The sequence below is a fragment of the Eublepharis macularius genome, chromosome 5 (assembly GCF_028583425.1).
Source record: "Eublepharis macularius isolate TG4126 chromosome 5, MPM_Emac_v1.0, whole genome shotgun sequence".
Taxonomy (NCBI): Eukaryota; Metazoa; Chordata; class Lepidosauria; order Squamata; family Eublepharidae; genus Eublepharis; species Eublepharis macularius.
In genome coordinates, this window is record NC_072794.1 from 73,404,543 (window position 1) to 73,423,053 (window position 18,511).

General features: G+C 39.0%; 2 protein-coding genes across 5 annotated transcripts in view; one reads left to right on the top strand and one right to left on the bottom strand.

The window, feature by feature from the left end:
• LRRC40 (leucine rich repeat containing 40) overlaps positions 1-7,217 on the top strand; it is a 33,593-nt gene extending 26,376 nt beyond the window's left edge. For both annotated transcript variants that reach the window (XM_054981130.1, XM_054981131.1), the window contains exons 12-15: positions 150-260; positions 1,887-1,964; positions 4,300-4,485; positions 5,758-7,217. In XM_054981130.1, the coding sequence (XP_054837105.1) occupies positions 150-260; positions 1,887-1,964; positions 4,300-4,485; positions 5,758-5,863 (481 nt within the window). In that variant the 3' untranslated portion in view covers positions 5,864-7,217. The remainder of the gene's footprint in view (positions 1-149; positions 261-1,886; positions 1,965-4,299; positions 4,486-5,757) is intronic.
• Positions 7,218-14,620: 7,403 nt separating this feature from the next.
• LRRC7 (leucine rich repeat containing 7) overlaps positions 14,621-18,511 on the bottom strand; it is a 234,077-nt gene continuing 230,186 nt past the window's right edge. For all 3 annotated transcript variants that reach the window (XM_054980163.1, XM_054980162.1, XM_054980161.1), the window contains one exon: positions 14,621-14,728. In XM_054980163.1, coding sequence (XP_054836138.1) covers positions 14,621-14,728 — 108 coding nt within the window. The remainder of the gene's footprint in view (positions 14,729-18,511) is intronic.

The following is an 18,511-nucleotide window of genomic DNA, read 5'->3' on the forward strand; positions in this document are numbered from 1 at the left end:
GCTCTCAGATATTTCTGTATAACATAATGAAGGTAGTCTAGTTTAATCAGTGGGCATTTGAAGTGGCTCCAGATCCAGGAAAATCTTGCTTTGGCAGACATCTCCAGCCTTAAGATCTAAGTTACTTATTGTTTTGTAATTGTCTGCAGAATTGTGGAGCTTAAAGAATCTGTCTGTGATATCAGTTTTGGTTTCAATAAGCTTTCTTCTGTTTCCCTGGAGCTCTGTATGCTTCGCAGATTGACACATTTGGATGTCAGGTAAGTGTTCATTGTTTCTAATGCATATATTGAAGCTTAGAGCACCTTATAGAGTTCAACCCTGTAATAACAGATTACTTGGGAAAGAAGGGATGAAAGGATGGTGGGGGAAGGAGAACTGAGTGGCTTATCCTTATCTGGGGAGGAGCAACCTTTGGGTAGATAGGAAGCTGAGATCAAGAACTAGGGGAGGGGAGAAGAAAGAACTGGGCGGGGGAATAACAAGACTTGGGAAGGAAATATGGAAAAGTAGTTAATGTATTTGTAGCCACTTGATTTAACAGTTTTTTAGGAACTTGCTGCTAACTAGTAACAAAGGATTTTGTGATTTAGATTTTCCTTCACTGATACTATTTTTATTCGTTGTATGTATTATCGTATTCAGCTGCTATTTTGTGGTGTTAATTGCCTCAAAATAGATCAATAAAACCGCTGGAATGTTAGCTGATGTAGCCAAGGAAGTGCTAAACTTTTTTTCAGATGTCAGATTAACAGTAACAATAAATTATGTCTGTAATGTCTGAGTAAATGTAATGTATTCTCTAGCTAAATAGGTGTAAAAATAAAATGATTGAGATAAGAAAGGATAAGACTGTTTATGAGAAGAAAATTGCAGGAGGCTGACCCAGTGGGAGATGTAAAGTTCTGAACTGTGGCCAAATTGTTACAGATACAAAATGGCTATCTATACCAACATGTTTATGCTGCTTGCTTTCCATGGAGCTCAATGACATACATAATTTTCTGTTTCCTCGTGTTTCTCTCTTCAATAATCTTCTGGGGTAGGCCTGGATGAGAACTCGGTTCATCCAAAGTCATCCAGCTGAGCTTCATGGCTGAGTGAGGAGCCTGGGTTTCTCCAGTCCTAGTTCAACATGCTTGCTAACCACAACAGCACAGTTGTTCAAGATCAGACCTTCACAACTTGTGACCCACATTACCAAACTTGGTCCAGCAGTTTTTTGTTGGTGGCTCAGCAGAGCTCATATACCGGGTCTTGTTGCCTACCTATATCTGCAAAAGTGAGGAAGGGGTACATAATGACTTCTGATATGTGGCCAATAGGTTACAGCTTGGTGAATCACATTGTTTGTAGGGATGATCTAGTCTGAGTTTCCTTAAATTAAAGTGGAATTTAGACCCAGTTCAAATGACTCATCCGTCTTCTGAGTAATACTTCATGCATTCAACTTACCCAGCCCATACCAAGTTGCTGGTCTTTGCCTCCTTTCTCTTCCAGATTTGCAGTACCAGATTTGGGGAACTGCAATGTTACATTCTGTGTCTATTCCTTGTGCTTCCAGTGCACCCCACTGTGGCTGATGCATTTTGTATTATGAACACTGTTATAAGTCATAGAAGTTGATGTGCTGAGACAGTTTACCTTAGTGCAATTGACTGAACCATAAGTACAGTTAAATTCCATGTACTAAGCTGCTAATAAAGATTTCATTATTTTTCTTGATGCTGTCACAAACAGTTTTAACAGGTAAAAAGTGAAATGATTAGATCAATTTTCTTTAACTTGTTTAATTGCCATAGGGTAAAAAATGACAAACACTGTCAATACCAATTTTAATTAACAACTAATGCTTGGGGGTTTGGTTGCTTTATTTTACAATTTAGAAATAACGTTTTGACATCTTTGCCTGATGAAATGGAAGTACTGGCAAGACTGCAAATAATAAATCTTGCCTTTAACAGGTAAGCGCTCTTGCAAGGCTGTTTATAAGTGTACTAAATACATTGGTCTTTTACTTTCAGTTTGAAGGAATATCTACCTGCCTGCTTTTCTAGTTCAAGGTCCAAGATAACCTTCATAGTCCCCATCATCTGTCATGTTTGTGTTTTTTTTCAGTAGTGTCTCCTAAGTTGTCAGCCGGGCTACCTTTTAGAATCACAACTGGGGTCCTGGCTAGAGGTGGGCACGATCCAAAAAAAATTACCGATCAAGCTGATCGGGGATTGGCGCCAGCGACGACCCCAAATCACCAATCCACACCAGTCATTTCTCGTTTCCGATCTGTGGATTGGGGATCGGGGAAGCCAAAGCGGAGGGACACCCCGCTGTTCCCAGCTATGTGGGTAGGTGGGTGGTGGCAGCGATCTCCGGGTCCGGCGGGCATGGGGAGGGGACGTTCACACACACACACACACACACACACACACACACACACACACACACACACAGAGAGACACTTAGAGCGGGGGGGGAGTTTTTAACCTGGCGACGAGCCACCTCCCCTCAGGGAGGGGACATTCACACACACACACACACACACACACACAGAACAGAGGGGGGGAGTTTTTAACCCGTCCCTGCCTCTCCAAATAGAGAGAGAGAGACACCCCGTCAACATGTTTCAGCCAGCGTTTAAAAAAAAGCAGGGACAGAATCCTCCATTCCTCCCCACCCAATTTTCAGCAAGCAGCCAGTCTTCCAAAAGCATATTTTAAACACACACACAGAGCCGTGAATGAGGTTTTCCCACAAAATACAGTGTTTTAAAAGCAGGTTAAAAACAGAGTGACAGACAGAAAAACAGCCATTCCTCCTACAAAGCCCCGTTTTTTTAAAAAGCAAAAAAACGTTTGGAGTGCCCATGGCTACAGAACACCCCCTTCCCCCTCCCTCCCCTGGCTGTCTTCTCCCAACTGGTGAGTGCATTGCTGCTCTGTGGTTGGAAGGAAGCCCTGCTGATCAAGGCAAGCTGGGCTTCCATTCGGGTTTCCAGGGTGACAGAAGGAGGGCAAACTCAGCTCAGGCATTCCCCTGGCTCCGTTGCCAGGGGAATAGATTACTGGCGCTGGAGTGACTGGATCTCCGATCAGATACCGATCACCCCGATCAAGCCCCAATGAAGCCCCCCCTCGAACGTTGAATCGGTTGCCGTGGATGGCACCGATCCGCCGGGTCCCGATCGCGCAAACGCCATTATCGTAGGTATTTTTCTATCGTAGTGCCGATCGTGCCCATCTCTAGTCCTGGCTCTTAAAAAATTAGAATCTTCTTTTCACCCAGTTTTCTTGTTCTTTATATAGTTTTGGAGTTCTTTTTCTTTTTTTTCTTTCCCTCTTTTTGCTTTCCCCCTCCTCGCTTTAGATATAGTTATGCTTCCACGTTTTAATAGAATTAGTTTTATGGTATTATGCTTTATGGTGGTGGTACATGTATTGAGAATTGTGCTTGGGAAGGGAAGCTACAAAATTGTGATGTAAAACACATTTTGTGGAATTAAGTGACATTCCCTTTTTTCATCCTGAAATACTCAGTATGTTTAGGAGCTCACCCATGTAAGCAGTAGCATATTGGGGATGGAAACTTGTAGGATATTTCTGTTTCTGTGAACCATCTAAATGATAGAACTAGAAGTCCCTGCTCATATATGTTGGAACACAATGTTCCCTTTATAGTTCTTCTAAAATTCTGTTTTACTGGTCAACACACCAGATCAGAGAAGCTTCTCATCTGGTGCAGCTGACTTCTTTTGATCGTGCAGACTTAATAAGATTTACACATTACAAGAAGAAATTATTTATCTGCTTTCTAACAGTTTTAAATAGTCTACTGTTTATATAATTTATATCTATTATAAGGAGTAGCATTCTTTGTGTGTGTTTCAGAAGTCTTAGACTATTTTTGTAGTGTTCATGCCACTGACCAATTTACTCTCACTTTCTATTATAAGTGTAGCCTGTATGCAGAGATTCTTTAAAGTGCCCAAGATGGTTAGCTCTCAGCTACCATGTAGTTGCTGGAAAGTCTAGCAGGTGAATGCAGTGGCTGTACTTATGCAGTGTGTTTCCTTGGTAGAATGAGCAGCACTTTTACATATTAGTGTCAGTGTCCTTTTCTCTAAAGTGAACTACCGTTATGAGGCATGCTGTTCTGCCCAACTTGTGAGGCAAAATAGTAAAAAAAAATTGGTAAAAACTTTAACATACTTTTCTGACCGTTGTCTGTAGATTCTGTATCACTTTTGTCTTAACATTTTACTTGTAATGGTATTAATGATGCACATGTGGGTTTTATTTATAGGTTTAAAATATTTCCAGGTGTCCTCTATCGGATCCCAACTCTTGAAACAATCCTCCTTGCTAATAATCAGGTTGGATCTCTTGAACCTCTCCAGATAAAGAAGATTGATAAGCTTGTTACCCTAGATCTTCAGAATAATGATTTATTGCAAATACCTCCAGAACTTGGGGACTGTATCAATCTCAGGTGACTAATCCTAGTGATCATTGGATAGCATATGTTTGTATCTCTTAATTTAAAATCCTTCAGGTTTTTTTTAATTCCAGGAAATGCTGTAATGAAACAGTACAAATGTTTGTAAATGAAATAACTTTCACTTTGTTTTTTTCTGCTTATTTCATTTGGCCATAGTTTTGAAAATATGTGTTACATAGTCTTTTATTTATTTATTTAATATCATTTATAGTCCACCTTTCTCACTGAGACTCAAGGCACATTACATAGTGTGAGATCAGTACAGTCAATATCAAGGACATTTCAGTAAGCATGCAATAGGATATATAAATGCAAGTTTACAAAGACATAACATTAGCAGAAATCCAATACAGAGTTGAAGAAATGCCGGGAGCATAAGCAGTTCTCGGACTGCCATTAGAACTACCCAGTAGGATCATACTTCAAGCAACAGGTTGTACATAGGAGCACATACTTAAAGCAACAGATAGGATGATGAGTTTGATAATATTCTGCTTCCTAGAATTGTACTTTTGGTTAAATATGAGTGAGCTCCCATCTGTCCCTCTGTACAGGTACAACATAGTGGGTTGGATCCAGTGCGGTGTTTCTGTGGATGCAAAGACTTCTGCCACGGAGTGTGACTGCAGCTCAGTTCTCTCATGGCAGCCAGAAATGCCCTCCGGGCTGCTGCAGGTGGGAGCTGCAAAAATTGTACTCTGTGGGTGAAAGACCTTGCAGCTGCAGAAAAGCTGCATTGGATCCAACTCAGTGATGATCTTGGAGTATGTTTGAATGTGCTAGCTTCCTTACCATATGGGACAGTGCTCCTTATGGTGTGGGTCTATTCTTCAGGATTGTAAACGACATCCTAAAAGGGAGAGGAGCCTTCTCTCAAACTTACTTATCTTGTTTTGCCTTGTTCTGTGAAGGTGATAAAACATATATTAAGGTATGGTGGCTGCAGTTTATCACTAAACGTTGAAGGGGCTTATTTGTCTGATACAGTACTTACAAGATCTCATGATGTAATGGAAGGTTAGTGAAGATTCAGTTCTCTAGTACAGTTGTCACTGAAAGATGGCTTACCCTTATCTTTTATATCTAATATGCAGCTGCTAGGGTTAAAGAGGCTTTTCAAATTGTGTCACTTACATCTAGCTTTTCTTTAAATTTTGCTGAAGGAATACAGAGAAGGCTTTTTAAAAAAAATTTATGCCCAAGGGTTCTGGGCACATGAGTTTATGAACAATAATTCTAACTGGTTTCTGGTCCTTCCACTAGGACACTTTTGCTAGAAGGCAACCCTTTCCGGACTCCTCGAGCAGCCATTCTTGCCAAGGGGACAGCTGCTGTGCTTGAATACCTAAGAAGCAGAATTCCTTCTTGACTTGTCCTTTCAGTTTGAACTGACATATGTAGAAGATCTTACCTTTTGAAGAATGAAGACTACTGCCCTGTTTTGTAACTTCTTTGCTTGGATTAGTATGTTCTAGAATGTGAGTGGGAATTACTATAGTTCTGTCTTGCATGCAAGCAGTTCACCCTATCCATTTATGGAAAGAAATATGAATTTACCAGCAGTAAACTGCTGCTGTGGGCTGTATCTGTGAAACATTTTCTACTTAAATTTCTTCATTCGATTATTGGACATGTAATTGCCAGAGGATTGCTTGGGATTTGCTTAAATATATGAGATATTTTAAATGACCTGATGCCTGGTTGCCTAAAATTGGAAATAATCTTTGTTGAAAGTTTTTTTCCTTGGTCTAACTTTAAAGCACCAAACCAATTCTGTTTTTTTTAATGAAAAAATGCCACTTGGACGTAAAGATTAGAAGCTTAGTTTATGCATTATTTGCCACATATGCTCTTTGTGCGTTTAAAAATTAGATTCAAATGAAGTCTAGCAGATCAGTTTCAGAAATCCAGCCAAATATATAATTGTACTGTATACAGTTGTTATAAAAGGCTAGAGATGTTTACTTATTAATGTTTCGGCATTAATAGTGAAAGGGAATGTTCACAAAGGTTCAGAAACACTGGAAAAATGATATATGTTATAACATTGCCTGCTTATAAAGAAAAAAAAATCACAATAGTATGTGTTTGTAGCACAGTATAAGATTAATTAGCTGCCATGCATGGCGAAGAGTCCCGGCTAATCAGAAGTGCTGGATTCTCCAAGCTTATTGCTGTGCCCCCGTTCCAAAGGAATCCACAGCAACCGAACCTAATGCTGTGGCAATAGCCCTTTACTTGGCCAAACACTTTCTCCTCTCACCCAGCCACAGAGCAGTCCTATGCAGCAGGCGAATATGTGTGTCTAAAGGTGATTTCTCACAGGATATTTGTTACCACCACAACATATGCATGCCCTGAGTGGGCTGTAAATGGCATATTGCTACATTCCCTTCTCTCCCCCAGAAGTGACAGTTGGAAAACATGAGATACCTGTCTACAGTGGTTAACCTTGCAAGCAGGTATGGTAAGTTTATGGACTTAATTGGAACATGAATATTGTAATGGTAAGCACAAAGATCCCTTTAAGTTTTAGATTTAATTCCAAGTGAATGTGCATAGAAGTGGGCTGTAAAATCACTTGAACATAGAAACTTTTCCCTCTTGCAAGTGCATATTTTATTTTATATATATTGCATTGTATATCTGTGTTGTAAACCACCTCAAGTACTGAACATGGTGAAGAGGTGATATAGAAATTAACAAATAAAGGTTAGACCCTATGGCTTTTTTATGTGAAGGGTAGTTTTTCCCACTTGTCTTACACTTGCATTGTAGGATCCACTCCATATACTGCAGTTGGTCTTCATATAAATGGATTGTCAATATTCTTAGCCCATGGCATCTTTAACAATAATGCAACCTTACCACCATAAGCACTGTTGAGCCTTTTGATCACGTTTTATACTTAAGATAGTAGTCCTGAATTGTAACCAAATGAGGATGCTCCCTTTTGCCTCAACTGGGCGAGGGCATATAAATAAAGTGGGCCAGCAACCACAACTGTTTGGGTACCACATTTTTCTGATGGGTAACATGTTTCACAATCTCCTTCCCATGTGCTAATTGCTGGATTGAATCAAAGTGCTTTTATCTGCAGAAATGTATGAAAAAGGGAGATGAGCTGAGTGGAGTAATAAAAGGTTTTGTGTGTTTGATTTTTTTGTGAACTAGAAAATTTGGTGGATGACATTCCATTAAAGCCATATTAACGCTTCCCAGGCATTGCCTATCTAAATAGGTCTTAGATAACTTAAGGGCACTAACTTCAGCAGCTCAAACTGTGCTTAACTCTTTGGTAGATTTTTTTCCACTAACAATGCTTACAGTCATGCAGATGACTGCCCTGACTAGCACAACAGCCTGAAAGATGCAACATGGTTTCAAACTCTCATGGACCACATTCTTAGAATAAGCGGGGGGGGGGGATCAAGTTCCGTCATTTATACAGCTTAATAATTCCCAGACCCTGTGGTTCTTTGATGGCTTGTCAATGTGGGGGCTGACATGTGGAGTCTTTATGTTATGAAGGATGAAATCTAGACATGGGCATGGAACGGAAAAAAAACGGATTAGCCAAACTTGAGCTGGTTCCGAACAGGCAGCTTCACGCACACAGCCAAACTAAACAAGACTTTCCCAATGTCCAATTCCCACCAAATTTGCAGGTGACCTAGTCTTCACTGTCCTCTAAAGACCCTCCAAGTTTCAGAGAGACTGAACCCTGGGAAAGACATGATCCATGGGTCCCCCCCTTTCCTGCCATTTTCTCTTCGCAGTGGGCAAAAACTGGAGTGTCTGCTGCCAGCTACTTTGAGGGGCTGGCCCTTTTCCTGGCTGGATGGGCCAGAGTGGGAGCTCTCTAGTTCGCAGGGACAGCTGCCAATCAAGTGTGGAGGCCTCAGATTGGGGGGCAACCAAAAGACTGCCACTGTTGCCTGGGCAATGGATTGAATGGCGCAAAGTGACTTCCTGAACCAGCAACGGAACGGAACAGTAGGAAAAGTCGTTTGTTCCATAAAAAACGCAGACCCACAGAACGCATTTCTTTGAAAACAAACCAGCTGTTCCGTTCAGAATTTTGTTCCGTCGTTCGTTTCATGCCCATCTCTAATGAAATCCAATCAGCAGTTTTAATGTACTTTGAATGCTTCATATAATGTGAAACAAGGGAGTAAATTTTAATACAAGTTTTTTGGGCCTATTTTGCTTTCTGTAAATTAGCAAAACTAAAGTACTTGCCTTGCTGTCCTACAAATAAGACTACAGACAATAGTTTACAATAAGGTGACTTTATTTATACAATAAACTTCTTAATATAGTATTCAAAACACTTTTTAAATACTGAAAAAGGTAGAGTACACCAAAGCCGAAAATGGCTCTGCTGTACACTGCACAGCATTGTTTTGAGTCCCTGTATTCTTTTTATGTACAGAAAGCATCTGCAAAATGCATTCTAGACAATATGCACCTTACCAGTGAGTGTCAATACACAAAATAAAATGGGAAAGATACCACCTGCATGTGCAAATTAAAGATAATTGATTTCACTGAATCAATAAATTTAAAATATACTTTAAAGTACCTTTTTGCACATAAAACGAAGCAGCTTTCAAGTTCATTAAATCCTTATACTGCAAAAACATTTAAATACATTCACAATATATGATCATAAAGTAGTAAATAATTCAGCCTTATTTACAATGATACTTTAATTAAACTGAAAAGTAGTTTATCATATAGCAATCTTTGTAACACATACAAAAATGACTGTTTTTTATATAATTTAAGCTCAAAGTCACAATTGTCTCAAAATATTAATTACAATACAGCTATCTCTATAATTAAACATGTGTTTTATAAAATGGTAAAATCTGTAATAAAGTAAGTTGTTGATTTGACTTGATTACAGTACTCACAAGTAGAAAAATTAATAAGTATCTTGCCCAGTGTTAAGCCACGTAAGCTAGCAAAGAGGCAGGAAAGGCCCCAATTTATAAAAATTCAGCCTCTTGTGCTGAACCAATGTGGCTTTTTTTGATGTTCAGAATAAAAGCTTTTACAAGGGGGCATGAAAATTTTAAATGTAGTGAAATGGTGTGCATTATTTCTACTTGTAATTCATAATGCACATTTGAAAGGCTTGCAAAGACTAGGAAAGGAGGACTAGTTTTAAGACTGAATTAAAATTTGCTACAGTTACAAATTGAATAGAATTTCAGACCTATGTGCTGACCAAAATATGTTTTGCCTCTAGGTGTCACTGTTGGGCTGCTCAAATATGACTACTTTACTATGACGGTCATGCATAGAAAATAGGGAGGGGGGGGGCTTTCACTGCATTTATGCCAAATCCATAATGTTAGCCTAAAAGTTACTTTTATACTTATTTCATACTTGGAACACAATGAAAAAACACAGTGAAAAAATATAGCTAAATGAAAAAAATGCAGTTCTGAAATATTTGATAGCAATTCCCAAATTGTGTTTGGTTAATGTATGTTAGTCTGAGCTTCTTCTAAATTTTACCTGAAGTACTTGAAAGCGATGAGCGTAAGGTTTTATACCTTGTTTCTACTTGCACTGTTCTTTGCCCATTGAGGTAATCCTCCACTGCAGTTTGCATGTTCCTCTGGCATGTAATCTCATGCGAGCAGAAGTACCTATGGCTGCAGTCCTAAGGGCACTTTCCTGAGAGTAAGCCTCACTGAATAACATGAGACTGACTTCTGAGTAGACCTGCTTAGGATAGCTCCCTGTGTCTCTCAAGGAGCAAGAGGAATGCACTTGGCAGCAGAGGCCTACAAAATAGGCAAAAAGCACACAACGAGAAAGGTGGTGTAGGACCCATCCTGAAAAAGCTAAATTGCTAGCCTATCACTGGGTGATTTTAAAAAGTGTTGATATTTGTAATAGTGGAACTTTCCAAAACTTCACAAGGGATATATATACCTTTTAAAGTTGCCTTTGGGGGGGCGGGTTGCATGATAATTTCTTACATGGACATATATTGGGATCAACTCAGTATATTCACAAGCTAGCTCTGTACAAAGCTGTTTTTGGTTTGGAAAATGGATGGCACAGTCTGCTGCATTGTGTGTGTAATCTAGAAGAATGTTCCCATTGGTTTCAATGGCAGCAGAAGCAGCTAAGGAGTCAGTGTGGGAAATATCTTTTAGTCTACATTTCATAGGCACTAGATTTACAATGGAAGAATGGTTGGTTTTAAAAGCTAAGACCTATATTTTATGCAAAACTTGGACCAAAATGTATGGCAAAGCCAGTAATGGCAAAAGTAACTGTTCTGCTAGGCACACGTTTTCTCAGAGGGTTAAATGTTTACAATCATTACAGTGTAGGAAACTGTCAGTTTCCTAAACGTAGAATAAAATACTAAAATGACAATTCACAAACTCTGAAAATTAATTGTTTAGAAGTCACTTTTGTGGGATTTGTCCTAGAAGCAAATCCTGACTGTATATAGCCTCCAATGAAGTGATACTGAAATTATGGTAATTTCTATAATCTATGAAGTGACATTCCATGTGCTCTAATCCTAATTAATGTCCTTGAACAGCTGTGGTAATGAGTTGGAACAAAATCAAGGGAATGCCAGCATCTTTGCACTTTCAATATTGTTTCAAGTCAAGATTTGGTAAACATGCTTTGTTCTTTAGAAGCTAAACAAGCAATAGAACTGATGGCCATCACCAAGAGATCAAATGCAACAGAGTCCATTTCTGACAAGATGGCATGAACTGAAGAGTGGACGTTACAATGGCAATTTGGGATTTCACATCCTATATGTATTTTTATGTTGTCACAAATGAGAATGAGCAGGTTTAAAAATAAAGAATCCCTAGCTAGAGATGAGGACTGACATGTTCTGCAGACTAGACTGAAGAAGGAATCTGGGATTCAAAGATCTCTGTAGCATCATAGCAAAAGAAAGCAATGAAATTCATACTTGGTTCAGACTTAATTTGTAACTAAGATTTAATTTAACAGGTTCATTTGGGAAATCGAGTTTCAGCCTGCAGACAAACATTCAAATTCCAGTTTACCTTGACCAATTTTATGACCAAGTCATTTTGCATGTGATGCCTGAACTAAATGATGGAATACTTGCATTCCTTTTTTCCAAGAGTTCAGTGACTTGTATGTGGTTCTGGTAGTATCCTATCTTACGTGGACAGACCGTGAAAAATTACCATGTCATTATGCCTGGTTGCCGCTTATGTTTATGTCATGTTATTTTACTGAATAACACAGCTAAAATGTGACATGTGTATCATATGCAACCCTGAGGGGCTGTCCTGAGTTATTTGGGGCTCTTGAAATTTAACAGTTTGATGTAGTTTTGTTTGCAAAAATTAAAAAAAAACATTGAGAATGAAAAGAGTGGTATATAAATATTTTAAAGAAATCTTAACTAATTATATATTCAGAAATCCTATTGCCTGCATAAGTCTGCTAAAATCCCTCACTGTGGTATAGGCATTCAATTACTTCAGAGCTAAAACACTTCCTATACAATAAGAGTCCCAATACCTCTAACTAATCTATATTCAAATATGCCACAAAAAAGCAGTCACTTCTTGTCATCTTGTGGCTTAAGCCTATGCCTTTTTCAACAAGTAATCTGACATAAGAACATATTTTTGCCTCAGAGTGTCTCAGCCTGGTCCTAGGGAAGGAACTAGGAAGCGTTTGCAGGTTACAAAGAATACTGAAGTTAGAATACTAATGTTCCTTGTTGGGGCTGAGAGAGCTCCGGAGGGCTGTGACTGACCCAAGGTCACCCAGCTGGCTTCAAGTGGAGGAGTGGGGAATCAAACCCGGTTCTCCAGATTAGAGTCCCGCACTCAACCACTTGCCAAGATTTAGTGGGGAGGAGGGATGAAGAATTCCAGTCCTTTTTTTGCCTTCCTGCTCTTTCCACTCCCTGACCAGCCAGACATTACTAAAGCCAGTATTTCACATGGAACCATTTTTGTTGTCTAGTAAAATTCAGCGGAAGACATTGGCTTAGATCCTAAGCAGAATGAGTGAAGTTATGCTTGAAGAAGGCAACTACTTCTCCCTCCCCCTACTGTAGCCTTAGTTACACTAATGTGTGATGGATTTTGGGAACTGGCTTTTTATGTATTTATATTTGCGCTCAAAAATGTCATTTTCAGATTTTTTTCAGGGAGCGGGTTCAAAAGGGCACCCAAATGTTCCCTTGGTGGGGAAGAGAAAACACATGCCTGTTTCCTTAGTTGCTGAATCAGTACTCTCAGTTTTGTTCTTCTGTAATGAAGCCAGTACAGTTCAGACCAGCAAAAAGTCGACCAGATGGACATCTTAGTATGGAAGATACACTTAGTATTGCTCTCAAAAGGTTATGTGGTTGAATGCATATTCTGATGCACATCCAAATACACTCTGATACCACAAGAGCTGTTATCAGGGCTTCCAAGTGAAGGAAGTACAGCTTCATTTGCTTTCACGGAGTCACCAAATATGGTTGGCTCTATTATATCCCCAGATATTGAAAGATCCCAGAGCAGCTAGAATAGAATAGTAAAGGGGGAAGGAGCAGCCCCATTAAAAAGTTTGTTTAGTTTTTTAAATGGAGCTGGAGAAGCAGTAGATGGGGGAACTAGGTGTGAAAGGTGGAAAGCTGTTGGTTTCAGGATACTATTTGTTAAGATTGCACTATTAATCCATTAAATTCAGTGCAGATTTAATTAATATATATTATTTTAACGAGATTTACATTTTATGATGTAAAAATGTTAACTACATTCTTTACACAGTTATAGAGGAAAATTCTGCTTTCCTGTTCAAACTGAGCCATTCTGTACCTTTAACTAGGAATCAATCATTACACACTGATGCCCTCTGGCTACATAAATTGTAAACTAACTTTCCTTTGGGAATTAGAATGTAAGCTTGTTCTACCATCTGATTCTCTGAAACTACAGAAGGCAAAGATGGGTAGAGCTGGCTGTAAATATAAGCTAAATGCTTGGTCACTCTCAATAAAGATAATATTCACAGAAGAGCTTCCCTGCCAGTACTAATTCCCTACTCACAATGATAATCTTGCTGTTAAAAATTATTTGCTAACACTGCCCCAAGTTTAAATGTGAGCTAAAAGCACAAGTCCAAAGCAATATGATAGATGCTTGTCTAGATTATTTATAGGTCCCAGTGTTTTAAGTATTATTTATGCATTGTTTCACCTTTTAACCTCATTATGATCCTTCTGCAATGATCACTAGACTGTGACCATGCTGACGTACATGAGACTGTCCACTGTTAACCCAAAGGAGGGAAATAAAGGACAGATAGGAGCCTCTTATTCTCCTCCCTCCCCATAACCCAAATGCAGTGTAAGTACTAACCACTTTGAGAGCTAATACACATTTCTGCTGCAACAACAGCTACTGTACTCTTTGGGTGCTAGATGTTTTTTGCTGTGTAATACCCTTTTACATGTATGGGATCTGTTTTGAAGGGGCAGTGTGCACAAGAAAGCCTGAATTTGCATGTGAAATCCCACCTAGCCCACATTTGTAAAGTTAATTCCATAAGGCCATATATATATTTGCATTAGGAAAAAATGGAATAATATAATGATTCAATTTATATATTTTTTTCTTCTTGGTGTCTATGAAAATATTTTTCTATAAACCACTGATATTTGACTTATGATAGACTTCTATGGGAATAATTTAATGTTGATTTCTAAAGGCATATATAACTTTGAGGCAGTATTTCTGATGGGCAGAAGAATTTGTAAAGCGCATAAATGTGCTTGTGTGTTCTAAAATTACATGATAACCAGAAATGATTTAAAAGATTATGAAAAATTAGCTGGCACCAATGCCTAGCCAAAGGCATACAATGAAAACTAATACATAATATGGAAATGATATTCATAGAGTTAATTTTTTCCCAGGATGATCAAGTACTGACATACCATATTATACATTTGGCACTATATTTGCCATTGGTCCAGCAATTGGCAAAAAAAGTTTCCTTTATATTTATATATATTTATATTTATATATATATAAATTTGTATTTAATTAAACATTAGATCTGGCTAGGCATATTTTACTATTTATAAAAATATTTAGACAGTAAGCTCACGTTGAATAACTAGATCTACTGTGTTCTGGAAACTCTTCAGTAGTAATACAGCTTTTTCATGTTCCATATGTACAAAACTGTGTCCATTCGCCTGCAACAGAAAAAAAAATAAAACTATCACTGTGGCCATACTGAGCATGAAGACTGGTACAGATAATACAATAGTATATAAATAGCTGAACTCTGAGTCCCACACCATCTTTTTTTTTTATACAGTAGCTGTAAGGTTGCCAGCGTATCCCCATGCAACCCTGTGTCAGTATAGCCATCTTTAAAGTATTCTCACATTTATTTCTCAGCTATGATATTATTTTCTGTGGACTAATAATTCTTTCAATTTACAAAATTTAGACTATTGTGTTTATCACCATCAGAATAGACCCAGTGAATGCATGTAAGTAAGTAGGGGTGGTGGGTGGAATCCTTTCAGCCTTCAACTGAGACTTTATACCTTGCTGGATTGGACGCACTAGACGTCAGCTGATAGATGATTGCAGCTGTCATAGCTGACAGTACCAGTCTCATGCTTAAGAGGTGAGACACCTGAGTTAACCCAACCCAACCCACCTCAAGTGAGCAGAGAGATCTTCATGTGCATACTGCTGCACATGAGCATCAGCACATGACCCATAGCAACCATTAAGTGACAACATCAGTAACTGAAATGGCAAGCATGTGGAGGCATGTACCAGCCATGTCAAACAAAGTCAAACTTTCTGCCAAAGAAACCCAGGTGGTCTATGCAAAATGCATTTATTTTGCTTAATGATTTGGTTTGGATTTTTTAAAAAGAGAGTGCCAGGAGAAATACAGAATTAGGAGAGGAAAAGGAAGAAACAGCTTTAAAATGTCAAATGGGTACATTTTGACTATTTTATGAGTAGACTTAGCCTTCCTATCATCGATGTTTTCTCTCTAGCTCACAGGAGTTGTAAAATGAAAGCGGGGTTTCACAGGGATCTAGATTTTACATAAGATAATGATGGACACAACTGTAACGCACAAGGTGTATTCATTGTTCTACTGAGAGTTTTATTCTAAGAGTTATCAAGGGCTACTGGCTGACATTGCTGACCAGCAAAGAATGCTGCTTTACATAAGGTAGCTGTTATACTAATATTGTATTGTGTGACTGTTGCATCTCCATCTTATCAAAAGCAAAGGTTTTTCACTCATTGAGGTAACATCCATTGTCGTTTTCATCAAGAAGCAGGATGTACCACAGCATTTTAAGGCTTCAGCTGGGCAAGTTTTTTGTTTTTGTTTTGTTTTGTTTACAAAGTATAGCCATGTCTGAATATTGGTAGACTTGGGTGCACATCTTTGTTCTTTTCAAACTGGTTATGTGATGGATACTCGAGCCTGCAGTGAGGAAAAACAAAAGTTTAACTGGAAACATAAACTGTGGGGTAATAATTGTTTCCTAACAGCCCCCTCCCTCCACATCCACCTTCAGAACACAATGGTATAATAGAAATGTACTCAGTGCGATTACTATGCTGTTATGTGTAGTTACAGAATAAACCACTTCTAAATTTAAACATCCCATTCTGTGCATTGGCATAATCAGAAATACTGATGAAAGAATACAGGGAATAGCAAGGTGGAATTAGGCAAAAGAATGCAATGAATTACAACCTAATGTCCATGACAGCTGTTAATTAGCAGAAAGTTCTGGCACAGTCAAAAGAACTACTATAGCTCTGTGCTACACTAACACTTTCCCTCCTGCAGCTCTCTGAATTAGAATCAAGCCAGACCTAAATTTAGACTTACTGCTCACCCTTTAAGTCCATCAGAGATCCTAGTAGTAATAAAAAGGGAAGAATCTTTCTTTGTAATGTCTAATTGGTGCTACCAATATGGCCCCTTCTGTGGATATTTAAATCTAGAGATTGAGGTCATAAACAGAAAAGACAGATCTTTCTACATGCCTAAGAAAAGCCTCAGGTTTGGAACAAAATCTGAAATCTGAAAGTACATGGGGGGGATTATACCCCTCTCAAAATAACAAAAGCAGCACTGGTAGCTTTAACAAATACTCTCTTGACCACTCAGGGCCAGGCCTGGCAGCAACCACTGGGTGACTTGCTACCTCATAACTTGCATGACTCACTCTAGCAGTTCAACAGCAACCACCCCATGAGAGCCAGTGCTGTGTAGTGGTGAGAGTTTCAAACTAGGATCTGAGATACCCCAATTTGAATTTCCACTGTGCCATGGTGCTTACTGGGTGACCTTGGGCCAGTCACACACCCTCAACCTAACCTACCTAACAGGATTTTGTTAAGATAAAATGGAATAGATGAGAATGATGTAAGCTGCTTTAGGTTCCCACGGGGGAGAAAGCTGGGGTATAAATGAAGTCAACAAATAATATAGCTGAAGATGAGGTGGGTTGGTGAGAAAAGGAAGCAAAGAAAGGAGTGAATGGGGGGGGGGGCTGCCCAGGGGAGGAAAAGAGGAAATGAAGAAGATAGGGGGGTATAGGAGAAAATGAGGTACAAACCACACTTCTTTCTGGGCTCCTTACAACACAATTGGGCCCAGTTCTGCAAGTGGGCAACTGGGCCAGCTCAGTCCAGTGGCTGGAACCACAGATGTTCCTAGGTAGAGTCTGCCAGGAGAAGGGAGGGAGGGAAAGCTGAGGACAGGGGAGCAGATAAAGGTATGGTGAGTGGGAAAGAAAGAAGCAATTGGGGGGAAAGGAGGCTATAGGTGTTTTCAGGGAAGAGAAAAGGGATACAGTGGGGGAGGGGAAATGCACCCATTACTACTTGCAGGTCCCCCATGTGGTTTTATTGCATGGGTAATGGTGTGTCTGGGCTTGTACAATATTTCAGATTACAGATTTCTTCAGATTACATGAATATTCCTCCTCCCTATATACAATTTCCTCCACAAAGATTATTAGGTGGCCAGGAGTATGCTAGAATATGCTTTTTTGAAATTTAATTGTCATATGTGGAGGGATCTTTTTTGCATGAAGATGCAATCAAACAGGAAGCTCCATCTTCATCTGGTAAAATCCAGATACACATTCATCACCTCGGTGAGAACTAGGACACTATTTTTATAACTTAACAAGATAAGAGGAAACCAGGCAGTCACTGAGTTCAATAGCCTCACCCAAGATCTGCCACAACATAATCCCCAAAGATTAATCAGTGAACAGAACAAGGCAGCAAGGAGGAAGACAATTCCACATTGTTGTGCAAGTTCTTAACCAAGTCTGACCTTAAGGACAGTATTTTCACTGTTTTCCACATTATAATTCAAAGTGGTGTAATGGCATTTGGCGTTCTCCTTTCAGGACAAACATGCATTCTGCAAAACATTCCTATAGGCATTAACAGAATTAATTCCATTTTTCTTTGGAGCTGTATAAAATTCCAACATTGTCAAATTCAGTACGTGTACTAATGCCAGCATTTCTTGGTTACAGCACTCATTATTTGCTATTAAATTCTGAAATGGTTCAAGTAGCCCAAAGCATTTTTACTAATGTCAGTTGGTGTGGATATCTATTTCATCGCCCATGGTTTGTCTTAACTTAAACTGTTTGGGATTATTATTTTAAAGTGGCAGTTTAACCATTTTCTGCTTCTCCCTATTGCTTCTTCTGCATTCAGGTCTGGTGATCACTGGTCATAATCTAGGGCAAGGAAACTTCCAAGTATCCTTTGGGCCTCTCTGTTTGTACATGCTATTAATGTTTTCTTAAGTGGCAAAAAATGGTCTCAAGTTTTCAAAGTTTTCTGTAACTAGTCAAGCACTCACATTCACGGGGAATTTAGACGTTCCTTGATAAACAGCACTGTGTGCCACACATCAAACCACTTTTGAACTGGAGAGAACTTTCAAAAGCAGTCTG